The sequence below is a fragment of the Ursus americanus genome, chromosome 1 (genome assembly GCF_024610735.1).
Source record: "Ursus americanus isolate L20-20 chromosome 1, mUrsAme1.1.p, whole genome shotgun sequence".
Lineage (NCBI taxonomy): Eukaryota > Metazoa > Chordata > Mammalia > Carnivora > Ursidae > Ursus > Ursus americanus.
In genome coordinates, this window is record NC_142127.1 from 8476132 (window position 1) to 8496195 (window position 20064).

The 20064-nt window shown below is 43.9% G+C and overlaps 1 protein-coding gene and 1 non-coding gene across 25 annotated transcripts in view; one reads left to right on the forward strand and one right to left on the reverse strand.

Annotated features, from left to right (window-relative positions):
• CLASP1 (cytoplasmic linker associated protein 1) overlaps positions 1-20064 on the forward strand; it is a 267594-nt gene that overhangs the window by 82480 nt on the left and 165050 nt on the right. For all 24 annotated transcript variants that reach the window (XM_087854114.1, XM_087854590.1, XM_087854040.1 and 21 more), the window contains 5 exons: positions 3190-3268; positions 4762-4865; positions 6093-6184; positions 8079-8154; positions 13388-13485. In XM_087854114.1, the coding sequence (XP_087710240.1) occupies positions 3190-3268; positions 4762-4865; positions 6093-6184; positions 8079-8154; positions 13388-13485 (449 nt within the window). The remainder of the gene's footprint in view (positions 1-3189; positions 3269-4761; positions 4866-6092; positions 6185-8078; positions 8155-13387; positions 13486-20064) is intronic.
• Positions 2508-2633, reverse strand: LOC123796623 (U4atac minor spliceosomal RNA). Its single transcript, XR_006780796.1, has one exon. It is a non-coding gene; the product is annotated as a U4atac minor spliceosomal RNA (small nuclear RNA).

Sequence of the window (20064 nt, forward strand, 5' to 3'; positions counted from 1 at the left end):
GGTTATCTCTTCCTTTGGTGCAAGGCTGGTTTTTCAAAACGTAGCCACATTTAGTGTGAGTCTTTCTGGGAAGCCTTGTCTGCCAGCCAAGTCCCTTTTCAGGTATCCTAGACCTCTGCCGGAGCACCCGTTGGTACCTGTTGTCCATGGTGATGGCAGTGACAGTGAGCTGGTGATAACAGCCAGCAGGTGTGTAGGCTAGCCCGTACCACGCACCACGTCCTATATCACACACTTCACATACAGCGATCTGTGAGGTAGCTGTTTCTCTTGTCCCCGTTTTACAGGTAGGAAATTGGGGCACATAGAGGCTTCACAGCCAATAATTGTGGTCTCCTGGGCAATGACTTTATTCATGTATCCCCTTCTTTAGTACGGAAATGGAAACATAGGAGCGGGGCCTGGGCTGTGAAGATAAACATTTGTGGGTGGTGATTCCCTTCCTGGCCCACTGGGGCTGTGACTCAGTGTGAACTAGACAACTGTAAATGAACCCCTCTCCTTCTTTCCAGAGTGTCGTTCATTCTGCTGTGAAGGTGCCTGGGACTGTTTCTGTCCTCTCTTGTCCTGTTTCACTGGGCCTTTGCCGCATCTGCCAACCCAGGCTTCTTGGGGAGTCTCTGGACTCCCCAGTCTGTCTGGGCAAGACGTTTTGAAATTTACTCTTTAAATTGAGCGAGGCCTGAACTGGTCAAAACTACCAAGTAAACTTCCATCCTGGAAAAGATGAAAGAAAGTCTGTGTTCCCTCAAATTCCACAGCTAGCTTAACCAACAAGGGCTGTGATACCTGACAGAATTTTGAATTCATTCAAAATGAAGGTGTAATTGTCCTCGTACGCCTTAGTCTTGAATGAGTTATGCAGGGGTGTGGTGAGAACTTGAAGGCAGCATTCTTAGTATTTTTGTAATGAATAACACTCCCACCCACCTCCAACCAGCGATGCGACCATACTCATGCTTCGGATTTCATCAGGGAAAAGCCAGTTCCAGTTAATTGATGGGCTGCTCTTTTTAAAATACAAGCTTTAGTGCTTAGAACAGTTTTGGATTCACAGAAAAATTGTGAGGGTGGTATAGAGAGTCTCCATGTACACCACACCCAGTCTCTCTATTGACATCTAACATTAGTATGGTGTAGATGTTATAATTAATAAACCAATATCAATGCATCATTATTAACTCAAGTCTTGACATAGTTTATTCAGAGTTCCTCACTTTTTTCCTACTGTCTTTTATCTCTTCCAGCATTCCACCCAGGATACCACATTACATTTAGTCATCATGTGTCTCTGTGCGCCTCTAGGTTATGACAGTTTCTTGAACTTCCATGTTTTAGGTGACCTTGACAGTACTGGTCAGGTATTTTGTAGGATGTTCCCTCTATGGGAATTTGATGTTTTTCTCATGATTAAATTGGGCTTATGGGTTTTGAGGAGGTAGCACAGATATAAAGTGTCATTTTAATCACACCGCACCAAGCATATATGCTGTCAACATGACTTGTGACTGCTGATAGGAGCGGGGCCTGTGCCCCTGTTTGTCAGGTTTCTCCACTGTAAAGTTATTCCCCTTTCCTTCCATGCTGTATTCTTTGGAAGGAAGGCAGAGTTTGATACCTAAATCCTCTTTAGCTGATAAGTAAAGCCACTATTTTTAAATGTTTTATACCATTACATATTTTTAAAAAACCGTTTGCCAACCAATGTTCTCTTTATAACAATTTTTTAGAATTATTTCCTTCGATATCTTCAAGGTGCCAGTCCCTTGCAAGGACAGTTTATGTTCTGATTCAGCAGTTTTGAAGCAGTGGATTCCAAGCTGAATAGAAAGGCCTGCAGTCTTTGCATTTACAAGCTGCAAAACGCAGGGGCAGACAGATGAAAGGAATTATAATGACATTGCTTGATGTTAGGGTTATTGTCATTGCCTCAGTTTTGTTCATTTATTCTGTAAGATACTGGGCTACTCCACTTACAGTTTTGAACCATGTTTTAGTAAAGTTGCACAGAGCAAAATTCCTACTGAGAAACGGTTTGTACTGGGAAGACTGTCATTTTTAAGGTGGCTTAATAGGTTTTTAAACAAAACATGGTTTAGTGTTTCTGCTAATCACGTACTGAAGCGCAAAAGCGGGTTTTACGAATTAAACCTCGCTTCTGTTAATATATTTTGGGGAGTATTTACAGTCTATTAAGTAGGTAGGTCAACCTACTGAATAATTGGAAGGACCAAACTGGATCGTTACGATCAATAATTGGAAGGACCAAACTGGATCGTTATGATCAATAATTAGAAGGACCAAACTGGATCGTTACGATCAATAATTGGAAGGACTAAACTGGATTGTTACAATCGGTGTAAAAAAAACTATTCAAAACGGTGGAAATAAAAGTTGGTATTAGATAATAGCACTCTCTGGTGATACAACACGGTATTACTCTTAATTTTGTAGACAAAATTAAACTATTTTTAAACTTGCAAGTCGTGGAAAAGAGGTTTATTCTTTTTTCCAAAAATTGCACCAAGATAAAGCCAAGCTTTAGTTGATGCGGGCGTGTTGTTTAGGCGTTAGCAGTACTGCCCTCACTATGCGCTCATTGGACAGTAGCGCAACCCCAAGAAAAGGATGGTTGATGGGGCTTGTGCGTGCGCTGCAAGCAGGAAGCGCCAGTACCGGGTAGGCTTGGGGTGACTAATTCACAACTCCCGGCCTAACCGCCTGGTAGCTCGTGTACCTATGGTGAGCACATCTGCCGAAGCAAATCAACAACTTCTTGTTTTCTGAGGCTTCCGAAGGTCGCGAACAGGCTGCTTGGTTTTACCCAGAAGGCCACGCACCAGCTGCGAGTAATTTGCATACGCGTTACTCGCCGGGGCGGGGCCGGTAGGGGGCGGGGCCGCGGCTCGGACTTCCACGCTGCTGCACCCGCGCCTTGGATCTGCCCGCGCTCTGGCTGTTTTTTATTTCGTTTCATGTTACCTTCCATTTTCTATTTAAGCTGTGAACAGATCTTTGTGTATCAGAGCAGCCCTTTTGACAACCAGTGTATTCTGCCGGTCGGCATGCGCTCTCCAGGCTGTCGGACTGCGTTCGAGCCAGGAATGGGGGGGCGTCCTGGGAGCTGGTGGGCCAGAGCGTGGGCCTCGAGGGCGGCGGCTAATGGGTTCCCGGTGTTTCCCTTTGCAGGTGGTTCTTCTCGGCATGGACATTCTGTCCGCGCTGGTCACCCGGCTGCAGGATCGGTTCAAGGCGCAGATTGGCACAGGTGAGCTGTGGGTAGGTGGGGCCCCCACATTCTCCACCGTCCAGTACCCAGCCTTCGCTCAGTCTCCCCAGATCCTCCATTAAGCCGTACCCAACCCTCCGACCCAGCAATCCCCCTCATCCCCCGCCGCACAGACCCTTCTGATTTAGTCCTCCCAGCCATCCCTTAAGTCCTCCTTCAGTCTCCACCTGCTGGGGCTGCACGACTGCTCCTCCTCTCCTCCCGGGGTCACCCCAGATCCACCCACCTCACCGCACCTTGCTGGCATGTTCACGCTTTTTGTTTTTACCATACCTTTCTGCAGGCTTCTTCCAGCGTTCGTGTTCTATTACACAGTATTACTGCTAATTCTTTTATTCTTACACAGATTCTTACAAACATCAGCTATCACATTTTAGTGCCGACAAAATTATATTTGGCCGTTTTGAGAGGCATTGCTTTCCCATTTTGAGAAGGCCTGCAAGTCCAATGCAGCTGTGTTTTTTCCAGATCAAAATCCTAGGTGTTCTGTTTTCACTTTGGTCATAAATGTTGTTACAAGTGTCCCTTAAATGACTGCTCTTTACTTTGAAGGGAAAACGATGTCAGCAAAATGAAATAAAAATAAGCAGGTTTCTTTGTTTTAGAGATGATTTAGTCATTTCTAAATTCCTGACCTCTGGCATTTCATAGTGACAATATAAGCACCAAGCAGCTCTGTTTGTATAAGGATTTCGTTACAGAACTTCTCAGTTTTGGTTGCTACATGTGTATTTGTTATTTCTGTTAACTTTCTGGTCAGTGTGCTGTTTCAGATAAGGTTAAGAACTCTTTCCCCATTCTGGCACTAACTGTCCATCTGTAAATAAAAACCTCCCTTTTAGAAATTTGTTATTTTAATAGCATTCTATTTTCCTCATAAGTTAGTTGAATTGTTCACGGATGTCTCTTGTAAAAGAAAGTTTATAGACTCTTAGAAGGAGCAAAGTAAACTGACTTCTGGTCGGTAAATGCCCTCGGAGCATTAGCTGATGGCCCACACCTGGGGTGGGGAGCTGGACTCTAATTCATGCGTGTATACTCTGTAAAATTAGAGACACAGTGTAGATGAGAGAATGAGTCATAAGTGCCTGCTCCTTCTACCCCCAGCGAATGTGCTGGAGCCCTCTCTTACCTAAACTTCCTTTTGTGTTGACTCCTTTCTGCCAGGGTCTTCCACTGACATCCCTTTTAATATCTCACCAGCTTAAAAACGTGTTGGGAGCTGGCTAGAGGAAGGTCGTTTAAGGAAGAGGAAGAATGGTGCGTCCATGCAAAGGATTTTGCAGATTCTTATAGTAAGCTCCCATGGATTTCACTGCGAAGAGTAGAACTGTGAGGATTGGTGGTTCTACAATGGTGTACATCATTTAGGCCAACATTTTGTCTTCCCAGTAATTGAAATACCCAGTTGGTGACTGCAGACCCCCCCCCCAATAGGCTTTCATTTGATCAGTTTGCATTTTGATTTTCAGTGCTGCCAAGTTTAATAGACAGACTGGGAGATGCTAAAGACTCTGTGCGAGAGCAAGACCAAACTCTGCTGCTGAAGATCATGGATCAAGCTGCTAATCCCCAGGTAGGGCGAGGAGGCGCTCTGCGGCCCGCTGGCATGTGCACCGTGCTGGCCTGTGCGTCTGGCTCGCACTGGCCTCCTTACTCAGTGGGGAGTCTGCTTGAGATTCTCTCTCTCCCTCTCCATGTGCCCCTCTCCCAGCACGAGAGTGCTGTTTCTCTGGGGGGGAAAAAGACTTAATTTCTCTTATTTTTTATTTACTTTTTTATATATTTACCTGTTTATATATTTTTTTTTATTTTAGAGAGCAAGAGTGTGTAAGTGGAAGGGGGAGAGGGACAAGGAGAGCAAGTGAGAGAGAGAGAGAGAGAATCTCAAGCAGGCTCCACGCTCAGGGCAGAGCCCATTGCAGGGCTTGATCTCATGACCTGAGTCAAAATCAAGAGTAGGATGGTTTAACTGACCAAGCCACCCAAGTGTCCCAAGATTTAATTTCTTTTAAGCTGATGTGTTTCACATGAAAATTTTCATAACATTTTATCTGTCCCTGCCCACCTCCTCCTCCCCATACAGGATGTTTTAGAAAGTAATAAATAGCAAAGGGTATACTTTGACTAAAATAGTGGACTTAACATGGGTATTGAGTGCTTGGTTGAATCCATTAGACTCCTGAGCTTGTTTGTGTAACTGACTCAGTTTCTCTGAAAAGAGGTTGTTGTTGTATCTGGGAAGTCAGGAGGCCTGGCTGGAGCCCTCATTCCTATCTGCTAATGAGCTGGGGCTGCTGGGACAGATGGACAGAGGGACACAGCCCTCCCTTCCAGGCTCCAACTGTGTAATGTATTGGGGGGGGGTGAGGGGCTGGGGGGATCAGAAAAAGCCATCCAGGGAAGGTAAAGCCCAGACTGTCTTAAAGGATGAGCAGATGTGTGACTTGTGGATGAGGTGGGGACAGCTGTTCTAGAGCAGGAGAGCAGTAGGACTGTGTGCTTTCTGGCAAGTCACCCAAGCCTCGCTTGACCTTACTTTCCTCCCCCAAGAAATGGGGACGGTTACACCTTCCTTTAAGAACTGTTGGGATAATTAAATGCAGTTATATGAAGGAATGTGTTTGGAAAAACTCTGACTTGATAGAGAAATACAAGTTACCATTTTTCAGTATCCTTGAGAGGACGAAATGGACTGGTTGAGGCTGGGGCTGACTTGGCACCTGCTGAGAGGTCCCTCTTCTGTTGTCCCTGTATTGAATAAAGGCTTCTCATCTGCTCACCTGTCTTCTGTCACCTACAGTACGTGTGGGACCGAATGCTGGGAGGCTTCAAGCACAAGAATTTCCGGACTCGGGAAGGCACGTGCCTCTGCCTTGTTGCCACACTCAATGCGTAAGTCTGGGCGGGGCCTGAGGGTTTCCTTGGCCGAGCACCGTTAGTTGAGACTTTGTGTTTTGAAGTGACTATGGGTTTCCGGAAGTTGCAGAGAAATGTCCTGGGAAGTGCTGTGCACGCCTCCCCCATGATTCTTCACTCTTTACATGTTGCATATCCGTGGTGCATTACCAACACCAGAGATCAATATTGATGCAACACACAGGGCTTATACAGATTCCTCTGGCGACACACACCCATTGGGTGTGCAGTTCTGCCCCATTCTGTCATGTGTGTAGCTCCAGGGAACCACCATCACCAGTGAGGTGCAGACCTGTGCAGCACGCCAGACTCCCTCATGCTACCCCCTGCCCCCCTCCCCGCAACCACTGATCTCACCATCTCTATGATTTTGTTATTTCAAGAATGTCATATAAATGGAATCATACAGAATGTGAGCCTTTGAGATTGACTTCTTTCACTCGGCAGAATTCCTTTGAGGTTGCATATGTGGGGTTGCCTGAACAGTACTTCATCTTCTTATTGCCGAGTCGAATTCCACGGTACAGACGTAGCTGTTTGCGTCACCGTTCACCTGTTGCAGAATGTTTGAATAGTTTCTGGTTTCTGGCTGTTACAAGCAAAGCTGCTGTGAACGCATACGTACGTGTTCCTGCAGCATGTACGCTTGCATTTCTCTTGGGTTGGTGCCCAAGAGTGCCATTGCTGGGTCATCCGGTAGGTTTCATTTTAAAGAATCTGCCAAACTCTTTCCCAGAGTTTTCTCTGCCGTTTTCCATTCCCACCAGCAATGTGTGAATGATTCAGTTTTACATATTCTTGTTAGCACTGAGTGTTCGGTTTTTTATTTTAGCCATTTTGATTGCCGTGTAGTGATATCTCTTTGTGGTCTTAATTTGTATTTTCTTAATGACTGTTGATGTTGAAGATTTCTTCACGTGCTTATTTGTAGGAGAGACGTTTTGAAAATTGAAAAATGACAAGTCACCTTTTCTGATTATAAAAGTGATATTGTATATGTCAGAAAATTTACATCAGGGAGAAAATAATGATTTGGTATATTTCTACCACCTTCACACAATCATGGTTAATTGGTAGTGTATTTTTAGTCCAACCTGCAAGGTACATTATTTTCAAAAACAAAACTGGGATAATAATGTTTATGTCACCTTGTAAATTTTTCCGCTCATTATGTTAGCCTTTTCAGTACCATTAAAAATTTGCCCAAACTTGTATGTTTTTAAAAATGTTAGTTTTTGATCACAGTGGTTTCACTCCTGAGAATGTACCCTAAGGAAGTCATCAAATTACCAGAGAGAGTTGTATTCCCAAGGGCTGTTTGTGCGGGTGTTTATGACGGCGAAAAGTGGTCAGTGACTTCCGTGCTGCCAGCAGGGCAGGGTTTAGCTGGAACCCTCTGCGGCCACTGTGTCAGGGTCCTCCCACCGAGCAGTCATTAACTGAGCATCAGCTGTGCACAGGTTATGCGAGGGAGACCCTCAAGGGACTTGCAGTTTCATTGAGAGCACTGAGTTGGGCGAAATAGGAGCTGCTGCAGGACAGAATAATAATGCAGGGGCAGCCGCGTGTGAGGCCGGCAAGACTGCGGGAAAGGCTGGGCCTCGGCTTGGCATTGCAGGTTGGGAGCCAGAGCCTGAGTGCCGGGGAGAAGGCCTGTCAGCGAGCAGCATGAAAGGTTTTGAGCTCTCTGCAGAGGGGTGGGTCTTCGTGGCACACTTATTTTGGAAGCAGGTGGGCAGAAGATGGGGAAAATGGGAAGGAAAGGGAGCCAAGGTGTGAGGGGGCGATAAGGCCCTGGGGCGAGAGAGGGAGTGGGGAGTGTTTCTTTTCTTTGTTCTCACCAACAGTAAAGCATTCCTTTTGTTTTCAGCTCTGGAGCACATACTTTAACACTAAGCAAGATCGTGCCACATATATGTAATTTACTTGGAGATCCAAACAGCCAGGTGAGTGTATTTTAGTGATAAAGAGTGATAAACTGGTGATAAACTGGTTATAGACCTAGACCATTAGGATGCCTTCTGGTGTTCTGTGTGTACCTGATATGTGGGTGGGACTCTGTTCATGTTTATAATGCTCTGATTAATGTTCCAGATAATTAACGTTAATGCCCTTCAGCATTTATAAGATATCATTGGTGAATGTGGTGGTCCTGCTGCCCTGTTCTCTATATGGCTGAGGCCTTGCTAGTCTATAAAGTGATGTCATCCGGACCAGCCTCCAAGATACTGTCCCTCTTGTCACCCACTCTCCAGCCAAAAAGGGGTGGGCTTGGGAAGAGTGATCAGTGCTGATTGAAGTCAGTCAGGCAGTGCCTCTTGGGGTAGGGGGATTGATTGGAAAGGGCCTGAGGTACCTGTTCTGAGGGGATGGAAACTTCCTGTATTTTGTTTGGGTGGTGCCCACTCTGGTGTATGTAACACACTGGTGTGTGAAATTCTTCGAGTCCTAACGATGTGCGGATGGTATTTTATGTCGATCTTATATAAATGCAGAAACCAAACACCAAAGCACCACTTCCTTAGTGTAGGGGTAGGAGAAGAGCTGGTAATCCGTGGGCAGTCACCAGGCAGATCACAGAACTTTCCAAGCCTGCGCTTCAGAACTGCCAGTTCTCCCATGGGTTCCGTTCTATTTATCACTGAGAGTCATTTTTATTGTGATGATTAGGTCATATAAACTCATAAGAAAAACACCTCATTAGATAAAGGGGCCAAAAATTGGAACAGTAACTTATCAAAGAAATATACGTGGCAGGCATCTCATTTTAAACCTTTACTGATGATTGCTAACATACCTCCAGAGAGGTTGTGCCTCCATGCCTTCTACCTTCCCTGGCTCCCGGGTCCCCGCAACTCTGGGCCCCTCCAGCTCTTGTCCTTCTTCCTTGGCTTTGCCCTTTCCTTTCTTGTCTCTGCTGCTGCTTTTCCCATCCCCAGCCCTTCCTCTGTGTAGCCTGTGGGTTTTCCGGGTCTTTTGATCGCACCTGCTTTCCTCTTGTCACCCACTCTTTTATCTAGTCTTCATTGAAAGTATATGACACTGGAAGTGGAATTTTTAGATGTTTTAATTTACTGAATCATGCTTTAGGTTTCAATGTTAATTTAAAAAGAAACTTAAAAAAAAAATTCTAAGTTAACCAAATGGGTTATTTTGCGTTTTCTCCCTTTTTGGTTTTGTTTCCATTTTCTATGGCAAAAAAAAATCCTTTATTGAGGCGATTGCTGCTGTCATGTGTATCCTTAAGTCCAGCAGGAAAGCCAGCCTGGCGAGCTGAAATTCCTTGTTCCTTTTTTTTTTTTTTTAAGATTTTATTTATTTGACAGAGAGAGAGAGAGACACCCAGCGAGAGAGGGAACACAAGCAGGGGGAGTGGGAGAGGAAGAAGCAGGCTCCCAACAGAGCAGGGAGCCCAATGCGGGGCTCAATCCCAGGACCCTGGGATCACGCCCTGAACTGAAGGCAGACGCTTAACGACTGAGCCACCCAGGCGCCCCTGAAATTCCTTGTTTGTAACTCAGGTGCTGTCGCTGGCCACTCGGGTGACGTGAGTCCGCACGGTGGGCCTCCGGGACACCGAGCATTGGGGCACAGTGAGGTTGGCACTCAGTGGGCAGCTTTGGGCCGTCTGTCGCAGACAGGGCTGGAGTACTGCAGACCGTGCACTCAGTCAGTCATCCGTTGATCCACATCTGCCTTAGGAGTGTTTATTTGCACACGTATGCATGCACATGCAGACACTCACAGTCCACATCTCCCAGAACCCTCCTGCCAGGGAAGTTTACCACCCGATTCTCTGCTACTAACGCACTGAATCATTCCTCCTCTTGGGGTGTGTATATCTATTGGATGTGACTGTGCTCTTGACTTTATTGTAATCTTTTCATTAGTCTTTCCTACTGTGGGCCCCAGTAGGTGGCTAGCCTCCTCCTTATCCCAGTAAACAATGGTCCTGCGAGGGAGGTCGCAGATCTGAAGACCTCAGATTCTGTGGAGCATTCAACTCAGGCCTGCCAGGTAGCGCTTAATGTGTTGGGGCTCTTTTGTAGTCCCGATGGCCTGAAATGTTGGGGTTCCTTTTTAATGGCGAGCATGAGGGTGGGCAGAAGCAGTGTGGGGCCCACGTGGCTGTGTTAGAAGTGAGTGCTACGTCGTGCCTTCAGCCTGAGTTGCTTTTACAGTACTTCCCTTCTCAGTTGGAGCCTAGCACTGTGTAGGGCCAAAGAAAACGAAGAGAGTGTGTTCTGCTGTATTTCCTGAGTGGAGGGAGTTTCAGACCCTCCAATGCTGTCTGCCCCTAGAGCTGTGGAAGCCTGAGGAATGATGACTTTCAAAGGCTAAGAATATTGGTTTAGAAGATGTAGATATACTATTTCCACTAGCCTTGTGGTGAGTGTTTTATACACACAACATGTAGGTTCCAAACTGCTGGCCTGACACCTAATTGCAGCCTAATGCGGTGTGTGTGTGTCTGCACTTTTTAGTTTTATGTTTAAGAGTTGCTGTTCTTATGTTTGGAAGATGTGTATTCCCGATTTCTCTCGAAAGATTAGATGTGGCACCTATATTCCTCCAAGGCTGGGTGACGGCGGCCTGTTTGCCTGACCCTCCATTTTCCCTCTTTCTGCCAGCAGGGTCCCCGGCCAGAGCCATTTGTCGTCATATACCACCCAGCTCCACCCATGTATCGAGGTCCCTGCCTGGGCCATGGAGGCACTTTAGTTCGGCATCTAGTAGACACTCAGATATTTGTTGAATGAATTTGTTATTTTTTCTAGCTGTCAAAGCAGCCCTCAGCTCGCAGAGGAGAAAATTGAGACTAAAACAGGGGCGCCTGGGTGGCGCAGTCGTTAAGCGTCTGCCTTCGGCTCAGGGTGTGATCCCAGAGTCCTGGGATCGAGCCCCACATCAGGCTCCTCTGCTCCACTGGGAGTCTGCTTCTTCCTCTCCCACTCCCACTGCTTGTGTTCCCTCTCTTGCTGGCTGTCTTTCTGTCGAATAAATAAATAAAATCTTTAGAAAAAAAAATTGAGACTAAAATACTTTATATATTTGATCCAGGGTTACACAGTTCTTAAATGGCCAAGGAGGTACTCAGGTATACTTAGAATCAAAGACTGGTCATTTTTCCATTAAATCCTGTAAAGTTCTAACGGACCAAACTTTTTAAGTGGGACAGGATGTTGCTTGCTCATTAAGGTAATGGGCTCTAAGCAAATGTCATCGTTAGAAGGTGAGCCAGGTCATCTTCAAGACACAGTGGCATTAACAGCTTGTGTAATATATGCATGTTTCCATATAAAAATGGTACCTAAATTCAGAAGGTCTTTCTTTTCCCAAATAAACTGATAATCTGTATTAGTCAGCTTGGGCCGCCATAACAAAATACCATAGACTGGTGGCTTGAACAGAAATACATTTCTCACAATTCTGAAACCTGGTAGTTTGGGTTCAGGGTGCCAGCATCGTCTGGTTCTGGAAGGGGGGTCTCTTCCTGGTTTGCAGACTGCTCCCTCTCTCTGTGCTCACCTGACTTCTCTGTGCCCATGTGGAGAATGGAGCCAGCTTGTGGGTGTCTTTTCTTACAAAGACACCAATCCTGTTGTGTCAGGGCCCTATGCTTATGACTTTGTTTAACCTCAGTTATCTGCTTATATGTCCTGTCTCTAAATTCAGTCATGCTGGGAGTTAGGACTTCAACATATTTGGGTGGGGGCAGAATGCAAACATTCAGTCTATAACATAAGGCTTGCCCTTTTCCACCATTAAGGGGAAAAATGATTGGTGAAGTTACCTGTCCTATAACCTATAATGCTGTTAAATCAAGAGTAGCCTGCAGTATTGAGAATTGTAAATTGTTGTGTCCATCCCTACTTCGTTCCTCTGTCTTCTGTTCTGTTATTTTCATGTCATTGTTTGAGACCAAATACAAAATCATATTGCTCCCCTGTCTTTGCCTACTGAAGTAAGTACCTGTCTTCACTCCTCCGAACCCTCACAGGCTGGCCTTAGTTCCAGGGTATACTGAAAGTTTTTCCCCCCATGTTTTTATTTGCAAAATTTTAAATCTATAGAAAAATTGTAGGACTAGTATTAACATCCGTATTTACCAGTTAACATTTTTGTCGCATTTGTTTTCTCTCTCCTTGTATGTAGACACGTACCCACACACAGAAATACACTTTTTTCCTGAACCATGATATTTTTGCTCTGATGTGATATTTTTGCTTTGAGATACTTCAGTGTATATCTCTCAATAACAAAGATATTTTCAACTACCTGTTATTCTCCCCTCTAAGAAATTTAACATTGCTAATAATGGTAATGTTTGATGTGCGATCCATATTCAGATTTCCCTGTTTTTGTTTTAAATCTGTTCTGTTTCTTAAGCCTTATTTATTGCTGCTTTCTTCTCTTGGTTCCTATTTGTGTTGGCCACCTGCTTACTTGCTCTTCCTGCAGCACGTGCCGTGCAGCTCTGCATTCGCGCCTTTGCACACAGGCTGTACCTTGTGTGGAACTTGTCTCGTTCCATCTTGTCCTAGTAAAATGCTGTCTCCTAAGCACATTTTAAGTGGTTCCTTCCTCTTCCAGAAAATGTTCCTCGGTACTGTCTAGTGTGCTTGCTCCCTTCCCTAAGCTGTGTGAGCTCTTTATACTCCTGGATGATGTTTACTACATCCTGCTCTGCATTAAATGTAAAATTTATGGACTACCCTCCCCCCCATCTCCTTTTAGGACTATTAGCTTCTTAAATACAGGGCTCTATGTATTATGGCCTTTACTACCCATTTTTGTTGTTCGCTAAGTATTTTATTGAGTTCAATCTAGAATGCTTTTTACATGGAGTTTTGTTTTTAGCATAATTCATTTATTTGTAGTATTTTCTGTTTTGGGAAGATGATCCGAAAATTTTGGATTCCTGACATCCTCTGAAAGAATTGAAAGCACTAAAGGGATCTGGACTTTAACACGTCTACAGGGAGGGGACCCGAATTTCCTCTTTGGGATTGTACCGGCAGCATGGCTTTGTCTAGTCAGACGTCCATAAGGGATTGTATGGCAGTTGCGTTGGTAGATTGGTGATAAACTTGGGGTGGCGTACGGCCTTTTGTGTCCCAGCAGGAAGCGCTGTGGACTGACACAGAGCAGCTGTAAGATCTCTTCTTTTACATCTAGGTTCGAGACGCAGCAATAAACAGCTTAGTGGAGATTTACAGACACGTGGGAGAACGTGTGAGGGCAGACCTCAGTAAAAAAGGATTGCCGCAGTCCCGGTGAGTTCAGACTGTCTTCCTTCCTTCTGCTCTTCTTCCCGTCTTCTTCCTTCAGTTAAGCTCCTGGTTTGCACTACTCAATTTATGATGGTGATTATATTCAAAGAATACGTAGTTAGAGGATTGGTGGTCGGAGATCTTGCCCAGATCCTGTGTTGGGACCCCTCCCATTTGACTTCCTCAAAAGGAGGACTGTCATCCAGACATCTCGCCACATCTCGTGCCATGTATTGATTTTAGAAGCATGTTTAAAATTGACTGGTATTGAAAAATGCAGCATTCTTTTGGCTCATGTAGTTCTATATCTTGTTTGCCTCAAGTACCTAGTGTAGTTGGTGCTTAGAATATATTTGTTTGAATTAATGAAGCCTTTCCAGAATGAGTCTGGATAGAAATAAAGAAGTAATAATTCTGGAAGCATCTTTGAAATGGTAGTGTTCTGCCAGTCTCAATATGTAGAGGCCAGTGCAAGGGCATCTGCGTCTTATCAGATCCAAGATCACGTGAGTCCACGGATGTCTCTGTGATAGTCAACGTTTAAAAAAAATGAACAACTGGATGTCTATAATTTTACCTATGGCGGAGAAATCTTAAATGCTTTGTGCTCTGCCCCATTCCTTTAAGGGAGAGAGTAGTGTGCAAGTCCTGGGAAGGTACATGTGTCCTGGGCTTCTGGAGCAGCTTGTCTGAGCCTGTCACCGTGTCCCTGGAGACAGCAGAGGCCCAGAGACATGAAGTGACTTGGGAGAGCACACAGCACGAGTCAGAGCTCAGAGGGAAGCCCTGTTCTTCTGACTCCCCTTTTAATTTTCTCTGCCCCATTTTACAAGAGTTTACAGAGTATTGGGAGTCCAGATATGGGTTGGGATTTTGAAATATATTGAAATCCTCTGTCTTGATGTCCCGTAATTGGCTATGATGGAAATGGGCCTCTTACCCTAAAGTACGGGTTCTGTGAGCAGGCAAGTGGGGCTACACTCTGTGTTGTTGAGAGTCCTTTCTGACCCCAGGGTTGCTCTCACGATGGCCCCTGAGCTGTGTGCAAGATAATTAGATGGGGATAAAACTATTTTCATGTTTTTCATCTTCGTTCATAGTTTTTATAACAGGTAATCTGTGAGAATAGACTTATTTTGTTCCTGTGTTTTTTGAACCTCAGCTTTCTTGTCTTTGAGTATATGGGAGAATACTTAGGAGAAAGACGAACTTAAGACCAAAACCCTACACCGTGTCCTAGGGAAAATTGGAGAGCCCATGTGTGCAGGGAGAGCAGGCCTGGAGGGAGTTGACTATTTACTCATGACGTCAGCATCATCGTTGGGAAGACCAGCTATAAGACAGCCCTGCTCCGGGGGTGGCCTCACCAGGCTGTGTAGCTTGCAGTGGCCCTAGGCCATGAGCAAACCATCTCACCTGATGGGACATCTTCGTCCTGTCTGAAGGCTGCTGTAGCAAGCCTGTAGGTCTGGGAGGTGACATGGTGACACTGAGATCTGGAGAGAGGAGTGCTCAGAGGAGACTCCTGTCCTTGGGGAGGCTGGCTTGCAAGGCTGGCCCTGGGCTGGCACTGGAAGCTTTGATCTGGGTGGGTGCTCCCACCATTGCCAAAGAGTGGGCAAGAGTGGCTCCCTGTGCCCTAGCAGTGGGTGTTACACTGAACGCCTGCTTTCCTTCTGGGAGTCTGGCATGTTGGTAAGTGCTACCCCAGGGGGTGTCTGTCTGCATGACCAGCCCCAGCAGAGCCCCGGGAGACAGCACAGCACATGTGTTGTCATTGTCACAGCTTGTTGCTGGGGGTGTTAAACATGTTTTCTGTGACTCCACTCCACTGGGAGGGGCTCTAGGAAGCTTGTGCCTGATTTCCTGCAGACCTCACCCCATGTACCTTTCTCTTTGCTGGTTTCTCAGAGTGTCCTAAGTATGACAGTGGTAGCTATGAGTGTGAGTGTGCGCTGAGCCCTGAGTCTTCCCAGCCACTCATTAAACCTGGTGTGGGCTTGGGGACCCCAACACAGAGGGCGATTTAGGTAAGGCTCCCAGGGGCAGTTAAGGCCAGCCAGAGCCCTTCTCATCCAGACTTCCAGTGATGGGTTTTTATACTACCACTCCCCCTTTTTTTCTTTTTTCTTTCTTTTCTTTCTCTTTCTTTCTTTCTTTCTTTCTTTCTTTCTTTCTTTCTTTCTTTCTTTCTTTCTTCTTTTCTTTCTTTCTTTCTTTCTTTCTTTCTTTCTTTCTTTCTTTCTTTCTTTCTTTCTTTCTTTCTTTCTTTCAATGAAAAGAAGTTGCAGAAGAGTTTGGGCCTTTGTGAATGGGAATGAGGCTTCTGATATCTCATGTGACCTAAAATCCTTAAAATTTGTAGACCATGTGGAGAAGGTAGTCCTAGGGAAATGGGCCCACATCCTTCACAGCTGTCACTGTTAAACTCTGGTAGACACGGTGCCTGGAGAAGGAGCCTGTTGGTGCTTCAAAGGCATTACTCTGGTGAAGCCAAAACTTCCTGTTTCTTTGTATTTATTACAAGACATTTACCTAGCACTGTGAGGGTCAGAGCCATTGGCTGCCACCTTTATTTTGATTTTGCCAGGGACCCCTACAAACAGAACGAGGCTTTGGAAGAATCCTGTCGTTGTTTGGAAAATTCATTGTCTGCTATTTGTGGCTCCAAGTGGCTGACAGGAATACTTGAATATTCTAGACTTCTGTTGTGTCATTTACATATATATGTTTTGCTGTTACATGAGCCTGATAGATTTTCAGCCTAGCGAGATGCCACAGGATTGATAAAGTAGCGTGGGATATGCCTGGTGCTTTCTGAAACTTGCGTTTCATCCTGAAGTAAACATGCTGCCCTCTTAAGAGTTTGTCCGTTGAGTGAGTGCTGTATTTGAGAAGATTAATTATATCTCTAGGAAATATATGATGAAAAGAATGCCTTGATAACATCAGCTAAGTGACGTAAACGCTAAGATCAATAATGTGCTTTGAGGTGCAGCTCCTTTTTCCATTTCACAGCTGGGGAGAGACTTGCCCTTTCATCTGCTTCACTTGGGAGGAGCTGGAATTTCGCTTTTGGGCCATGCGTTTGGTTGTTATTTGAGTCTTGTCTATCTGGTGGCTAAAATAATTTTTTTTTAAGGATTTTATTTATTTATTTGCCAGGGAGAGATCTCGAGAGCACGTGAGCACGCGCACACACACACACACACACACACACACACACACACACCCCACACGCAGGGGGAGCAGCAGGCAGAGGGAGAAGCAGGCTCCCAGCTGAGCAAGGAGCCTGATGTGGGACTTGCTCCTAGGACCCTGGGATTATGACCTGAGCTGAAGGCAGACACTTAACTGACAGAGCCACCCAGGCGCCCCCTCATTCAGAATGTTAAAGCTACTGCCCCATTGCGTCATTCCAGCTTTCAGTCTTTCTACTGAGAATTCTAAAGCCATTCTGATTCTTCATCCTATGTAGATAACTTTGATTTTCTTTGTCCCCAGAGTTTGAAACTTTATGATGATGGGTCTTATACGAGACCATTTTCATTTTTTGTGTAGTGCACGTGGAGGGCTTTTCCATCTGGAACTTCTTCTGGGCAAGTTTCTTTAAGAATATAACTATTATAAATATAAGTAGTTTGTAAATGTGAGTAGTGTATAAATATAGAACTTACATTTGTAAATATAATATATTATGATCACTTGGACCAGTCCTCTGATTTTATTTTTTCTCTGTTTCTATCTTTATAATTTTGCTCTGTCTTCTGGGAGATTTTCTCAAATTCATCTTCCAACCATTCTGTTGGGTATTTGATTTAAAAATTTTTCCTTTCTTGTTCCGATTGTATGGTCCCATTTTGTAGCATTCTGTTTCTGTTTTTTAAATAAGAGCCTTCTTGAAATATTCCTATACCATAATTTTCATGTTTTTATAATTTACCATATCCCCTTTAAAGTGAACAGTTTGGGGCACCTGGGTGGCTCAGTTGGTTAAGCGTCTGCCTTCGGCTCAGGTCATGATCCCAGGGTCTTGGGATTGAGCCATGTCAGGCTTCCTGCTCAGCAGGTGTCTGCTTCTCCCTCTGCCCCTCCCCCCACTCGTGCTTTCTTTCTCAAATAAATAAAGTGAAAAGTTTAGTTTCTCCCTCTGCCCCTCCCCCCACTCGTGCTTTCTGTCTCAAATAAATAAAGTGAAAAGTTTAGTTTTTTTTTTTTAATTTTATTTATTTATTCGACAGAGGTAGAGACAGCCAGTGAGAGAGGGAACATAAGCAGGGGGAGTGGGAGAGGAAGAAGCAGGCTCATAGCGGAGGAGCCTGATGTGGAGCTCGATCCCATAACGCTGGGATCACACCCTGAGCTGAAGGCAGACGCTTAACCGCTGTGCCACCCAGGCGCCCCGAAAAGTTTGGTTGTTTTAAGTATATTCAGAAAGTTGTGTAGCTGTCACTGCTATCAAGTTTTAGAACATTCGAAAAGAATCCGTGTATCCATAAACAGTCACTATTTCTTTCTTCTACCTAACCCCTGGCAACCACTAGTCTACTTTTTATTTCTATGGATTTGCCTGTTTTGGGACATACCATGCAAATCACGCACAATGTAACTTTTTCTTGACTGCCTTCTTTCAGTTACAATATTTTCAAAGTTCTACCATATTATACCATGAGTCATTCCTTTGTATTGCTGAATAAAATTCCACTGTATGTATATATCACATTTTGTTTATCCATTCCTCTGTTGATGGACACTGCTTCCACTTTTTGGCTGTTGTGACTAATGCTGCTGTGAAAATGAATATACAGATCTCTTCTACATTCCCTGCATTCAGTTCTTTTCGTTAGGTTTCAGAAGTGGATGTGTTGGATTATATACTGTTATGTTTAATTTTTTGAGGAACCACCATACTGTTTTCCATAGCTGTTGTACCATCTTGCATTCCTACCAGCAGTGCCAACAGTTGTTATTTTGTGTTCTTGTTTTGTTTTATTTTTTGGTAATAGCCATCCTAATGGGTATCTCATTGTCGTTTTTAGAAATTTTATGTACCTTTGTTGAAAATCAGTTGATCATTAATGTAAGGATTTCTTTTTGTATTCTTAGATCTATTCCATTGATCTATATACCTGTCCTTCTACTAGTACCTCACTGATAGCTTTGTAGTAAGTTTTGAAATCCAAGATTATTCTTCTTCTCAAGATTGTTTTGGCTATTCTGGATGTCTTGCATGTCCATACAAATTTTAGGGTGCATTTTTCAATTTCTGGGAAAAATTTCTGGGATTTTGATAGGAACTGAGTTTATATTGAGTTTGGGGAATATTGCCATCTTAAAAACATTAAGTCTACCAATCCATCAACATGGAATGTCTTTATTGACTTTAAACAATTGCTTAGTAGTTTTCAGTGGACAAGTCTTGCACTTTTTTGTTAAATTTATTCCTCCGTATTTTATTCTTTTGATGCTATTAAAAGCAGATTTTTTTCTTAATTTCAATTGTAGATGGTTTGTTGCTAATATATAGAAATACAATTGATTTTTAAAATGCTGGTCTTGAATTTGGCAACCTTGCTGAAGTCCCTAGATGGTGTACAAAATATGGCCTCTGCTAAAAGAGATACTTTACTTTTTCTTTTCCAATGTGAATGCCTTTTATTCTTCTTTCTTGCCTAAAAGCCCAGGCTAGAACTTCCAGTATAATATTGAATAGAGGTGGTGAGAGGGAACAGCATTGCCCTGTTCCTGATCTCAGGAGAAAAGCTTTGTTTTTCAGTGTTGTTAGCTGTGGCTTTTTTTGGTATATGACTTTATGAGGTTGAAGAAGTTTGACAAGTGTTTTTTATCATGAAAGAATGTTGGATTTTGTTAAGTACTTTTTCTGCATCTGTTGAGATGATTATGTGACCGTGGTTTTTATTCTGTTGATATATTGTATTACATTAATTGATTTTCAGATATTAAACCAACCTTGCATTCTTGGGATCAGTTCCCCTTGGTCATGGTGTATAACTCTTTTTATATGCTGCTGGATGCATAAGGAATATTGGTCTGTACTTACCTTTTATTGTGATGTCTTTTTCCTGGTTTTGGTGTTATTATTATATTTGCCCCATAGAATGAATTGGAAAATGTTCCCTCCCCCTTTTTCCAGTTTTAGAAGGTATTATATCTTTTTTTTTTTTAATTAATGACTTTATTTTTTGTATTTTTAGATGTAGAAAAACTGGCTGGAAAGTACAGAGTTCCTTTCTTTCTCTCCTCTCTGCTTCCCCCCTCCCAGTTTCCTCCATTCTCATCTGTATTTCACGAGATTTTGTGAATGATTGGTGCTAATTCTTCTTTAAATATTTGTTAGAATTTACTACACGTGAAGCCATGTAGTCTGGGGCTTTGCTTTAGGGATATGTTTTGATTACTAATCTAATCTCTTGGTTATAGGTCTAGTCAGATTTTGTCTCTTTTTGAATCAGTTTTGGTAGTTTGTGTCAGTCTAGGAATTTGTCTACTTTCTCTAAGTGTTCTAGTGTTTGACAGTTCATAGTGGGGTTTTTTTTGTAGTTCTTTTTATTCTAAGGGAGC